General features: G+C 45.9%; 1 protein-coding gene across 1 annotated transcript in view; it reads right to left on the reverse strand.

Annotated features, from left to right (window-relative positions):
- The window catches only part of LOC105481272 (mucin 16, cell surface associated), a 170,065-nt gene that overhangs the window by 73,044 nt on the left and 84,273 nt on the right, over positions 1-12,748 (reverse strand). The window contains exons 15-33 of the mRNA XM_071086180.1: positions 10,786-10,958; positions 10,108-10,143; positions 9,789-9,854; positions 8,640-8,764; positions 8,052-8,119; positions 7,273-7,445; positions 6,910-6,945; positions 6,584-6,649; positions 5,527-5,651; positions 5,224-5,291; positions 4,437-4,609; positions 4,070-4,105; positions 3,744-3,809; positions 2,893-3,017; positions 2,570-2,637; positions 1,784-1,956; positions 1,420-1,455; positions 1,095-1,160; positions 35-159 (exon numbers count right to left, since the gene is read on the reverse strand). Coding sequence (XP_070942281.1) covers positions 35-159; positions 1,095-1,160; positions 1,420-1,455; positions 1,784-1,956; positions 2,570-2,637; positions 2,893-3,017; positions 3,744-3,809; positions 4,070-4,105; positions 4,437-4,609; positions 5,224-5,291; positions 5,527-5,651; positions 6,584-6,649; positions 6,910-6,945; positions 7,273-7,445; positions 8,052-8,119; positions 8,640-8,764; positions 9,789-9,854; positions 10,108-10,143; positions 10,786-10,958 — 1,804 coding nt within the window. The remainder of the gene's footprint in view (positions 1-34; positions 160-1,094; positions 1,161-1,419; positions 1,456-1,783; positions 1,957-2,569; positions 2,638-2,892; positions 3,018-3,743; positions 3,810-4,069; positions 4,106-4,436; positions 4,610-5,223; positions 5,292-5,526; positions 5,652-6,583; positions 6,650-6,909; positions 6,946-7,272; positions 7,446-8,051; positions 8,120-8,639; positions 8,765-9,788; positions 9,855-10,107; positions 10,144-10,785; positions 10,959-12,748) is intronic.

The following is a 12,748-nucleotide window of genomic DNA, read 5'->3' on the forward strand; positions in this document are numbered from 1 at the left end:
GGGCTAGTCAGAGTGAGGAGGGCAGGGCACTAACCAGACTCTGCAGGACTCTTTCCGTGGTGTTGAACTTCCTGGAGCCAGGGTGATGCATGTCCTCCTCGTACTTCAGGTTGGTGATGGTGAAGTTGAGGGTGAACGGCACCAGGAGAGGGCCAGCAGCTGTAGTGGGAATTGAAAATAAATGCTGTGTTCAAAGTAGAGAAAATAGGGGTTTGGAATAGACTTATCTTTAAACATACGCAAAATTTAAATTGAGAGAAAAATATTTACCACGTCTCCCTTGCCTATAATAATACAATTTATTTTTATAAAAGTATATTATATAGTAGTAGTTAGATGTTGAGCCTAGCTAGTTGTGCATATTCAGTGCTCAATATTGTCTGATGTTATCTGTTATCTTTATTACGGCCGTCACCAATTTTGCTATCATTGTCACCATCACCATCATTATTATCATCATTACCATGATCATCCCCATCATGACCACCACAAACATAATCATCAGCACACTCAACACATCATCATTATCATCATAACCACATGACCATCACTGGCATCATCCTCATCATCATCATCGTTATTGTCATCAGCATTACCACTACCAACATCAACATCATCAGTACCATGGTCACCATCATAAACAGCACCACCATCATCATCATCATCATCATCATCATCATCATCATCATCACACTCAGCACATCATTACCATCATAACCTTCACAACCATCACTGACAACATCCTTATGTCCATCATCATCAATGCCAATAACTTCACCACCACCATCATCAACAGCAATGCCATAATCATAAATCATCATCACACTCAATATGTCGTTATTACTGTTACCACCACTACCACCATCATCGTCACATGAACACAAGCTCACTGAGGGCAGAGATGTTTTTATTGCTTTTGTTTTCCTTGCTATATCCCTAGGGTCTGGAACACTGTAGGTGGCCAATAAATATTTTTGGTTCACTCAGTATCACTAGATTTATTATGATTTTCCATCTTCATTTCATTGAAAATGGCAGAGATGTTTACATTCATCAGGCATGATCTAATACAGATACCATTGGCTGTGACTTACTTGTGGGGCTGGGGACGGAGGATGGAGTCCCTGAGGTCCCCAGGTCCACTGTGGAGGTCCCAGGAGCTGAGAAAAAGTCCTCATCAGTGAAAGCAGAGAACACTCTCATGGCAGAAATGACAAGAAGGTAGACTATTGTGAGGTCTGCTGCATTTGGTCTTGACCTGGGTCTGTCTTTGGAGCTGGGGCAAAAGGGAGCTTGAGTAACTTCTGCCTTCCCAGCTCATTTGCTCAAGAGGAGGACTTATGGGTTTAAGAGGAGGGGCCAGCTCCTGCTCCACTTGATATAGGATCAGGGGCATCTGGACATGAGTTGAATACTCACTGCTGGTGGTGGGCACAGAGGTCCGATAGGTGAAACCTGCATTGAGAAGTAGGGAGGAGATGGCTAAGGGTTAAGGAGATGTGGCGGACGCAATAGAGTTCAGGACTATCCTGGTGCAATTAAAGGAGTTTCATGGGAGAGGGGTCATTAAAGATTTCCTATGAGCATCATCACAACAGGGAAGAGTGCCCAGAGGGAATGCCTCTCATGATAATGAAGAATCCATGAAGTCCAGAACTTAGTCATCCTATATAGAGCATATGACAGAATTTTCAATGGCCAGGCAGGGAGTGTGTTCCCAAGCCAGAGATTAGAGGTTGCACATCAAGGAGGAAGAGACTGCTAGCATACCACAGCTGCTCACCATTGACATACAGACTGTTCCTGTCCAGGGTGTAGGGCCCCAGCTCTTTGATGCCATGGGTCAGCTGGCTCAGTTCCCAGTACAGCTGCTCCCTGTCCACTCCAGGGCTTTTGGGGTCAAGACGGTGGGTGCAGATGGCATCCACTCCAGTGGCTGCCCCATCCTTCTCGGACCTGGGGAAGGTAGGAGGGGGAATGACAATGAAAAGAGTACCAGGACTTGTCTTGAGATTGCTGAGGGAAACATGTCAAGGAACCAGAGGAAATGAGAAACTTGGGGTAGAGGTGAGAAGCCACACTTAGATTATCTGAGTACACAGACCACTGTCTTGGTTGGGACAGGAAGCAGAGTCCTGGATATAATAATTTTTATAAAAGTGCAAGGTGAAACCTGCATTCTCATGGCATGGGAACAGGAGAACCCAGACTTCAGACTAGTGGTGAGCTTGAAAGGCTGATGAATGTATGTGGATGAGGCATGATTATGTTGAGAGAAATCCTGGGGACAGAATTTAACACCTAAATGAAAGGGAGGGGCACGGAAAGAAGGGAATTCAGAGGGGTGATCAGGGTAGTGCCTCAATCCTGATGATGGACCATGAAGATTCCGCATGTTGAGGTGGGGCATGGGGGTGTTACTATCCAGAAACAACTGGTTCTCAAGCCAGTGACTCCTGAATTCCCCTTTTGGTGAGGATATCCCTAGGAAGTGTAGCAAGGAAGCAGTGCAAAGTCTTTTGGAGTGGGAACAAGTGAGGCAGCCAGGCTGGCTCTTCTAAAGTCTTACCTGAGCAAGGTCAGTCTGCAGCCAGAATAGAGAGGGCCAACACTGGTGTTCTTCAACATGGGACCAAGCTGTGGAGGAGGGAGAGGGAGATGGGGAGGAGGGAGAGGGATGTGAGTAGGAGGGCTGAGGTGTGTGTGTTAGGTGCAGATGTGAGGTGGGTGGAGCAAGCACCAATGAGCCGGGCCGGTCTTCTTGGGTGTGGTTTGCATCTCTCGGAGGGAAGGGTGAAGTTGGTGCTATCTTCTTTTATCACCCTGGCATGGATGATGTAGAAGGGACTGGATATCTGGGGCCGGGCAGAGTCAGGAGGGCAGGGCACTAACCAGATTCTGCAAGACCCTCTCTGTGGTGTTGAACTTCCTGGAACCAGGGTGACGCATATCCTCCTCATACATCAGGTTGGTGATGGTGAAGTTGAGGGTGAAAGGCACCAGGAGAGGGCCAGCAGCTGTAGTGGGAATTGAAAATAAACACTATGTTCAAAGTCAAGAAATGGGGGTTTGGAATAGACTTATCTTTAAACATGTGCAAAATTTAAATTGAGAGAGAAAATATTTACCATGTCTTCCTTGCCTATAATAATACAATTTATTTTTATAAAAGTAGATTATATAATAGTAGTTAGATGCTGAGCATAAGTATCCATGCATATTCAGTGCTCAATATTGTCTGATGTTATCTGTTATATTTATGATGGCTGGTCATTGTCATCGTTACTATCATTTTCACCATCATAAACAGCACCACCACCATCATCATCATCATCATCACACTCAACACATCATCACTACCATCATAACCTTCACAACCATCACTGACAACATCCTTATGTCCATCACCATCATTGTCAGTAACATCACCACCATTGTCATCAACAGCATCACTACCATTATCAATCATCATCACACTCAACCTGTCATTATTACTGTCATAACCACCACCACCATCATCATCATCACATGAACACAAGCTCACTGAGGGCAGAGATGCTTTTATTCGTTTTGTTTTCCTTGTATCTCTAAGCTCTGGTACACTGTAGGTGGCCAATAAAATTTTGGTTCACTCAGTATCACTGGATTTACTATGATTTTCCATCTTCATTTGAGTGAAAATGGCACATACGTTCACATTCATCAGGCATGATCTAAGGGAGATGCCATTGACTGGTACTTACTTGTGGGGCTTGGGAGGAAGGATGGAGTCCCTGAGGTTCCAAAGGCCACTGTGGAGGTCCCAGGAGCTGAGAAAAAAATCCTTATCATTGAAAGCAGAAAATAATCTCATGGCAGAAATGGCAAGAAGTTAGACTTTTATGAGGTCTGCTGCATGTGGGCTTGAGCTGGGTCTGTCTTTGGAGCTGGGGTGGAGGGGAGCTTCAATAACTTCTGCCTTCCCAGCTCCATTGCTCAAGAGGAGGACTTATGGGTTTAGGAGGAGGGGCCAGCTCCTGCTCCACTTGATGTAGGATCAAGGGTATCTGGACATGAGTTGAATACTCACTGCTGGTGGTGGACACAGAGGTCCGATGGGTGAAACCTGCATAGAGAAGGAGGGAGGAGACTGGGTAAGGGTTAAGGAGATGTGGGGGGTACAATAGGGGCCATGGCAATCCTGGTGCAATTAAAGAGTTTCATGGGACTGGGGCCATTAAAGAATTCCTATCAGCATCCTCACAACAGGGAAGAGTGCCCTGAGGGAACACAGTTCATGATAATGAAGAAACTGTGAAGTCCAGAACTTAGTCATCCCATGTAGAGCAAACGACAGAATATTCAATGACCAGGCAGGGAGTGTGACTTCAAGCCAGAGATTAGATTCTTCCCAGATTCTAGAGGGAAAAAACTCCAACCACATCACAGCTGCTCACCATTGACATAGAGACTGTTACTGTCCAGGGTGTAGGGGCCCAGCTCTTTGATGCCATTGGTCAGTTGGCTCAGCTCCCAGTACAGCTGCTCTCTGTTGAGTCCAGGGCTTTTGGGGTCAAGATGGTGGGTGCAGATGGCATCCACTCCAGTGGCTGCTCCATCCTTCTCGGACCTGGGGAAGGTAGGAGGAGGAATGACAATGAAAAGAGTACCAGGACTTGTCTTGAGATTGCTGAGGGAAACATGTCAAGGAACCAGAGGAAATGAGAAACCTGGGAAAGAGGTGAGAAGCCACACCTAGATTTTCTGAGTGCACTGACTATTGTCTTGCTTGGAACTGTGAGCAGAATCACGGATACAACCATGCTTATCAAAGTGCAAGGTGAAACCTACATTCTCATGGCATGGGGACAGGAGAGCCCAGACTTGAGTCCAGTGAAGAGCTGGAAATGGGGATGAAAGCACATGGATGAGGCATGATTGTCTTGGGAGAAATTCTAGGGACAGAATTTAACACCTAAATGAAAGGGAGTGGCAGGGGAAGGAGGGAATTCAGAAGGATCATCAGGGTAGAGGCTCAATCCTGATGATGGACCATGCAGATTCTCCCTGTTGAGGTGGGGTGTGGGGGTGTTACTATCAGGAAACACATTGGTCCTGAAGTCAGTGACTCCTGCATTCCCCTTTTGGTGAGGATATCCCTAGGAGGTGCAGCAAGGAGGCAGTGCAAAGTCTATTGGAGTGGAAACAATTGGGGCAGCCAGGCTGGATCTTCTAAGGTCTCACCTGAGAGAGGTCAGTCTGCAGCCAGAGTACAGAGGGCCAACACTAGTGTTCTTGAATACAGGGCCAAGCTGTGAAGGAAGGAGAGGAAAGAGAGTAGGAGGGCTAAGGTGCATGTGTGGGGGGCAGAAGTCAGGTGTGTGGAGCAGGCACCAGTGGGCGGGGCTGGCCTCAGTAAGCAAGGCTTGCATCCTTTGCGGGCAAGGGTGAGATGGGTGCAATCTTCTTCCACAGTTCTGGCTTGGATGATGTAGGAGGGACTGGGTATCTGGGGAGGGGCAGGAATAAAGTGGGTAGGGCTCTCACCAGACCCTGCAGGACGCTCTCTGTGGTGTTGAACTTCCTGGAGCCAGGGTGATGCATGTCCTCCTCGTACTGCAGGTTGGTGATGGTGAAGTTGAGGGTGAATGGCACCAGGAGAGGGCCAACGACTGCAGTTGGAATGGGAAATAAACACTATGTTCAAAGCAGAGAAAATAGGAGTTTGCAAGAGACTTATCTTTCAATATATGTAGAATTTAAATTGAGGGACAAAATATTTACCATGCCTCCCTTGCCTATAATAATACAATTTACTTTTATAAAAGTATATAATAGTAGATGCTGAGCATAGCTTTTGGTGAATATGTATTGCTCAATACTGTCTGACATTTTCTGTTAACTTTATTGTCACCATCATCACCATCACCAAGATTGTCACCATCACCATCATTATTATCATCATCGCCACTGTTATCACCACCATGATAATCCCCATCATGACCACCACAAACATCATCATTCTCAACACATCATCATTGCCATCATAACCCCACCACCATCACCAGAATCATCCTCATCACCATCATCATTGTCATCAACATCACTACCACCATCATCAAGATCACCACTATCATCATTATAAACAGCAACACTACCACTATCATCATCTCACTCAATACATAATTACTATCATAACCTCTACTACCATCACCAGCATCATCCTCATCACCATCACCATCATCATCAACATCACTACCGCCATCATCAACAGAATGACCATCATCATCATCATCATAAACAATGTCACCACCACCACCATCATCATCCCACTCAACACTTCATTATTACCATCCTAACTATCACCACCATCATCATCATCACAAGAATACAAGCTCACTGAGGGCATAGGTTGTTTTAAAATTGATTTTCTTTTTCTTACTGTATTCCTGGGGTCTGGTACACAGTAGGTGGCCAAAACAAATTTGTCCACTCACTATCACTAGATTTACTTTGATTTTCCATCTTTATTTGAGTGAAAATGACAGAGATGTTTACACTAATCAGGCACGCTCTCATAGATATGTCATTGACTGATACTTACTCGTGGGGCTGGAGAGGGTGGATGGAGTCCCTGAGGTTCCAAAATCCACTATGGAGGTCCCAGGAGCTGAGGAAAATTCCTCGTCAGTGAAAGCAGAAAGCACTCTCTTGGCAGAAATGGCAAAAGGGGAGACTATTTATAGGGTTTGTTGCATGTGTGGCTTGAGCTGGGTTGGTCTCTTGAGCTGGGCAGAGGGGCGCTTGAATAACTTCTGCCCTCCTAACTTGTTTGCTCATGAAGAGGACTTATGGGTTTATGAGGAGGGGCCAGCTCCTGCTCCTCTTGGTGTAGGAACCGGAGCATTTGGACATGAGTTGAATACTCACTGCTGGTGGTGGACACAGAGCTCCGATGGGTGAAACCTGCAAAGAGAAGGAGGGAGGAGAGTGGGTAAGAGACAGGAGGGGTGGGGGACCAAACGGAGGTCAATGCTACCCTGGTGCAATGAACTGAGTTTCATGGTACAGGGACCATTGAAGATTTCCTATCAGCATCTTCACATCAGGAAAGAATGCCCTGAAGGAACACAGTCCACAATGATAACGAAACCATGAAGTTCAGACCTCAGTCATCCCATGTGGAGCATATGACAGAATTTTCAAAAGCCAGGCAGGGAGTGTGACCTCTAATTAGAGATTAGAGGCTGCCTGGCGGGGGGAAGAGATTTTAACCACATCACAGTCACTCACCATTGACATAGAGACTGTTCCTGTCCAGGGTGTAGGGGCCCAGCTCATCAATGCCATTGGTCAGCTTGCTTAGCTCCCAGTACAGCTGCTCCCTGTTGAGTCCAGGGCTTTTGGGGTCAAGGCGGTGGGTGCAGATGGCATCCACTCCAGTGGCTGCCCCATCCTTCTCGGGTCTGGGGAGGGTCAGTGGGAAAAATGACAATGAAAAGATTATCTAGGAAAGGTCTTGTGATTGCTGAGGGAAGGACAGCAAGGACCAGAGAAATTAAAAACCTGGGAAAGAGGTGAGAAGCCACATCGACTCTTAGTGCATGCACTATTGTCTGGCTTAGGTCTGTGAGCGGAGTCACGGATACAACTACTTTTATAAAAGTGCAAGATGAAACTGAAATTTTCATGGACAGGACGGGGGGCCAGACTTGAGCCCAGTGAAGAGCTGGAAATGAGGATGAAAGCACGTGGATGAGGCATGATTGTCCTGAGAGAAATCCTGGAGATAGAATTTAACACCTAAAGGAAAGGGAGGCACAGGGAATGGAGGGAATTCAGAGGGATGATAAGGGTAGGGGCTCAATCCTGATGATGGGCCATGCAGATTCTCTCTGTTGAGGTGGGGTGTAGGGGTGTTACTATCAGGAAACACACTGATCCTGAAGTCAGTGACTCCTGAATTCCACCTTTGGTGAGGATATCCCTAGGAAGTGCAGCAAGGAAGCAGTGCAAAGTCTTTTGGAGTGAGAACAAGTGGGGCAGCCAGGCTGGAAATTCTAAGGTCTCACCTGAGCAAGGTCAGTCTGCAGTCAGAGTACAGAGGGCTGACACTGGTGTTCTTGAACAAGGGCCTGAGCTGTGGAGGAGGGAGAGGGAGGTGAGTAGGAGGGCTAAGTTGTATGTAGGAGCCAGGCAGAAGTGAATTGGGCAGGGCTGGCTTCGGTGGGTGAGGCTTGCATCTCTTCTTCTTTTTTTTTTTTTTTTTTGAGATGGAGTTTTGCTTTTTAGCCTAGGCATGATCTTGGCTCACTGCAACCTCTGCCTCCCAGATTCGAGTGATTCTCTTGCCTCACCCTCCCAAGTAGCTGGGATTACAGGCATGCACCACCATGCTCAGCTAATTTTGTATTTTTAGTAGAGATGAGGTTTCATCATGTTGGCCAGGCTGGTCACAAACTCCTGACCTCAGTGATCCACCCGCCTTGGCCTCCCAAAGTGCTGGTATTACAGGCGTGAGCCACTGCTCCCAGCTGAGGCTTGCATCTCATGGGGCAAGAGTGAGTTGGGTGTGATATTCTTCCATTGCCCTGGCATGGATGATGTAAGGGGAACTGGGTATCATGAGCAAGGCAGAGTGTGGAGGGCAAGACACTAACCAGACCCTGCAGGACCCTCTCTGTGGTGTTGAACTTCCTGGAGCCAGGGCGACGCATGTCCTCCTCATACTGCAGGTTGGTGATGGTGAAGTTGAGGGTGAACGGCACCAGGAGAGGGCCAGCAGCTGTAGTGGGAGTGGGAAATAAACATTATGTTCAAAGTAGAGAGAATAGCACTTTGTAATAACCATATGCAGTAATTAAATTAAGTGACATAATAAATATTTTCCATGCCTTTCTTATCTATGATACAATTTATTTTCTAAAGTAGATTATATAATAGTAGTTAGATGCTGAGCATAGCTCTTGGCACATATGTAGTGCTCAATATTGTGAGGTGATATCTGTTATCTTTATTATCACCATTATCATCATCACTATCATAGTCATCATTATTATTATTATCATCATTATTCTCATCACAAGTACCACCAGCACCACCATGATGATCCCCATCATGGTCATGATCCACAAACATCATCATCACCATCATCACATTCAACATATCATTACCATCATAACCCCACCACCATCACCGACATCATTCTCATTACCATCATCATCATTGGCATGGACATCACTGTCACCATCATCAACAACGTCAGTAGCATAACAATAATCATCATCATCATCATCAACACTACCACCATCACCATCATCATCATCACACTCAACATATCATTACCATCATAACCCCACCACCATCACCAACATCATCCTCATCCCCATCATTGTAATTGTCATTGACATCACCATTACCATCATCAACATCACTAGCATAATAATAATCACCATCATCAACACCACCACCATCATCATCACACTCAACTTATCATTATTACCATAGTAACCCCCACCACCATCACCAGCATCATTTTCTTCAACATCATCACCATCACCATCATCATCATCAATAGCACCACCACCAACATCATCATCATGACAAGAAAACAAGCTCACTGAGAGCAGAGATTTTGTATCAGTTTTGTTTTCCCTGCTGTATCTCTAGGATCTGGTACACACTAGGTGGCCAACAAATTTCATTGGTCCACTCACTGTCAGTAGATTTGCTATGACTTTCCATCTTCATCTGAGTAAAAATGACAGAGATAGCATGCTGTAATAGAGATGTCATTAACTGGTACTTACTCGTGGGGCTGGGGCTGGAGGATAGAGTCCCTGAGGTTCCCACATCCACTGTGGAGGTCCCAGGAGCTGAGGAGAAGTCCTCATTAGTGAGAGCAGAAAGCACTACCATGGCAGAAATGCCAAAAGGTGACTTTTATAGGGTTTGCTGCATGTGGGCTTGAGCTGAGTCTGTCTTTGAAACTGGGGCAGAGAGGAGCCTGAATAACTTCTGCCTTCCCAGCTGCTTTGCTCAAGAGGACTTATGGGTTTATGAAGAGGGGCAGCTCCTGCTTTGCTTTGTGTAGGATCATGGGCATGTGGAAATGAGTTGAATACTCACTGCTGGTGGCGGACATAGAGCTTCGATGGGTGAAACCTGCATAGAGAAGGAGGGAGGAGTGTGGGTAAGTGACGAGGAGATGTGGGGGACCAATTAGGGGTCAGGGCTACCCTGGTGCAATGGAAGGAGTTTCATGCAACAGGGACCATTAAAGATTTCCTATCAGCGCCCTCATATCGGGGAAGAATGCCCTGATGGAATGCATTCCATGATGATGAAGAAACCGTGAAATCCTGGCCAGGTGCGGTGGCTCAAGCCTGTAATCCCAACACTTTGGGAGGCCAAGGCAAGGTGGATTATGAGGTCAAGAGATCGAGACCATCCTGGCCAACATGGAGAAACCCTGTCTCTACTAAAAATACAAAAATTAGTTGGGTGTGTTGGCATGCATCTGTAGTCCCATCTACTCGGGAGGCTGAGGCAGGAGAATTGCTTGAACCTGGGAGGCGGAGGTTGCAGTGAGCTGAAATCATGCCACTGCACCTCAGCCTGGCAACAGAGCGAGACTCCGTCTCAAAAAAAAAGAGATAATCTGAAGTCCAGAACTTAGTCATCCCATGTAGAGCACAGGGACAAATTTTCAATTGCCTGGTAGTGAGTGTGACCTCAAGCCAGAGATTACAGGCTGCCCAGCAAGGAGGAAGAGGAAGAGCCTCCAACCACATCACAGCTGCTCACCGTTGACATACAGACTGTTCCGGTCCAGGGTGTAGGGGCCCAGCTCCTGGATGCCATTGGTCAGGTTGCTCAGCTCCCAGTACAGTCGCTCTCTGTCCAGTCCGAGGCCTTCAGGGTCAGGGCGATGTGTGCAGATGGCATCCACTGCTGTGGCTGATCCGTCCTTCTCTGGCCTGGTTAAGAACCTACATATGCTTAGTCAATCCACCTCTCCATCATTTTGTCCTTCCTTTCCACTCTTTGTCAGCCCCTAATGCGAAATCTGGGGAAACCGTGGTTAACAAGAATGTGGCTCTCAGTCCGGGTGCGGTGGCTCACGCCTGTAATCCCAACACTTTGGGAGGCTGAGGCAGGTGGATCACGAGGTCAAGAGATTGAGACCATCCTGGCCAACATGGTGAAACCCTATCTCCACTAAAAATGCAAAAATTAGCTGGGTGTGGTGGTACGTGCCTGCAGTCCCAGCTACTCGGGAGGCTAAGCCAGGAGAATTGCTTGAACCCAGGAGCCAGAGGTTGCAGTGAGCCAAGATCACGCCACTGCACTCCAGCTTGGGCAACAGAGCGAGACTCTGTCTCAAACAAACAAACAAGCAAACAAACAAAAAGAATGCGGCTCTCATCAGAAAGATGCCTACCATAAACAAATTACTAGGATTATTAGTGGAAGCAGAAAGCATTATCATGGCAGAAATGCCAAGAGGTGAGACTTTTATAGGGTTTACTGCATGTAGCTTGAGCTGAGTCTGTCTTTGGAACTGGGGCAGAGGGGAGCTTGAATAGCTTCTGCCTTCCCAGCTGCTTTGCTCAAGAGGAGGGCTTATGGGTTTATGAGGAGGGGCAGCTCCTGCTTTGCTTGGTGTAGGATCCTAGGATAATAATGCCAGGGATCTGCATAGCCCCGAATAAGCCTCCTAAAGTACCAGATGTGCGACAGCTGTACTTAGGGTCAATCTGTAATCCGTGGCAGTGGCCCTTGTACTGGTGCACGTAGCAGTGGCCCTCCTACTGGTGCCCACGGCATGGTGTTTTCAAATGGCGGGATCAGAAGGTTCAAGTAATCGTCTCTAGATCCTATGGACCAGCAGGGCTAGGAGATTTGTTACGAAACTTAAAGGACCTGAATGGCTTGGGAAAAATGCCCTTTTTGGCTGGTCTGTCTGAAACTGTGGCTGGTCCAACAAGCAGTCAGAAGGTCTTCGTGTCTCAGCACCTGTTCCTGGCCACAGGACATGGACTCATCTACCTGCCCACCCACTATTGAGTGATTACAGGAAAAGGGGCTCCTATGTCCCAGGGTTGTGAGTAGCTCTATAGTACGAACGACTTTATAGTAACAACTACCATTTATTAAATACTTCCTATGCAGCAGGCCCAGCATTTTGTATTCATAATCACATATTTTCATCCTCGAAGCATCCCTATGGGTTGGTACTGCTCAATTGTCCCGGTCAGTACTATACTAATTATATTATGTATAACACAATTATATATAACATAAAATATATAAATATGTAGATCTGTAAATATAAGCTTAATATAAAATATATATGATGTTGTTTTGCATTTTATACATTATTATATTATATAGCATATGTAATATATATTATTATACCTCTTCCTAACATATATTAAATTGGTTTATATGTAACTATTTTATATAATTATACAACTATATAACTATTATATAACTATTTTTTATATAACTATCATATACCTCTACCTAACATATATTAAACTGATTTATATATGACTATTGTATATAACTACATAACTATTTTTATATAACTACCACATACTTTTAGACGCTTCTTGACTCATGATGGTATTATGTCCTGATAAACCCATGTTTTTTATTTTCTTTTTTTGTTTTTGTTTTCTTTTGTTTTTGGAGATGGAGTCTCACTCTGTTGCCCAGGCTGGAGCGCAGTGGTGTGATCTTGGCTCACTGCAACCTCTGCTTC

Source organism: Macaca nemestrina, chromosome 20 (assembly GCF_043159975.1).
Source record: "Macaca nemestrina isolate mMacNem1 chromosome 20, mMacNem.hap1, whole genome shotgun sequence".
NCBI lineage: Eukaryota > Metazoa > Chordata > Mammalia > Primates > Cercopithecidae > Macaca > Macaca nemestrina.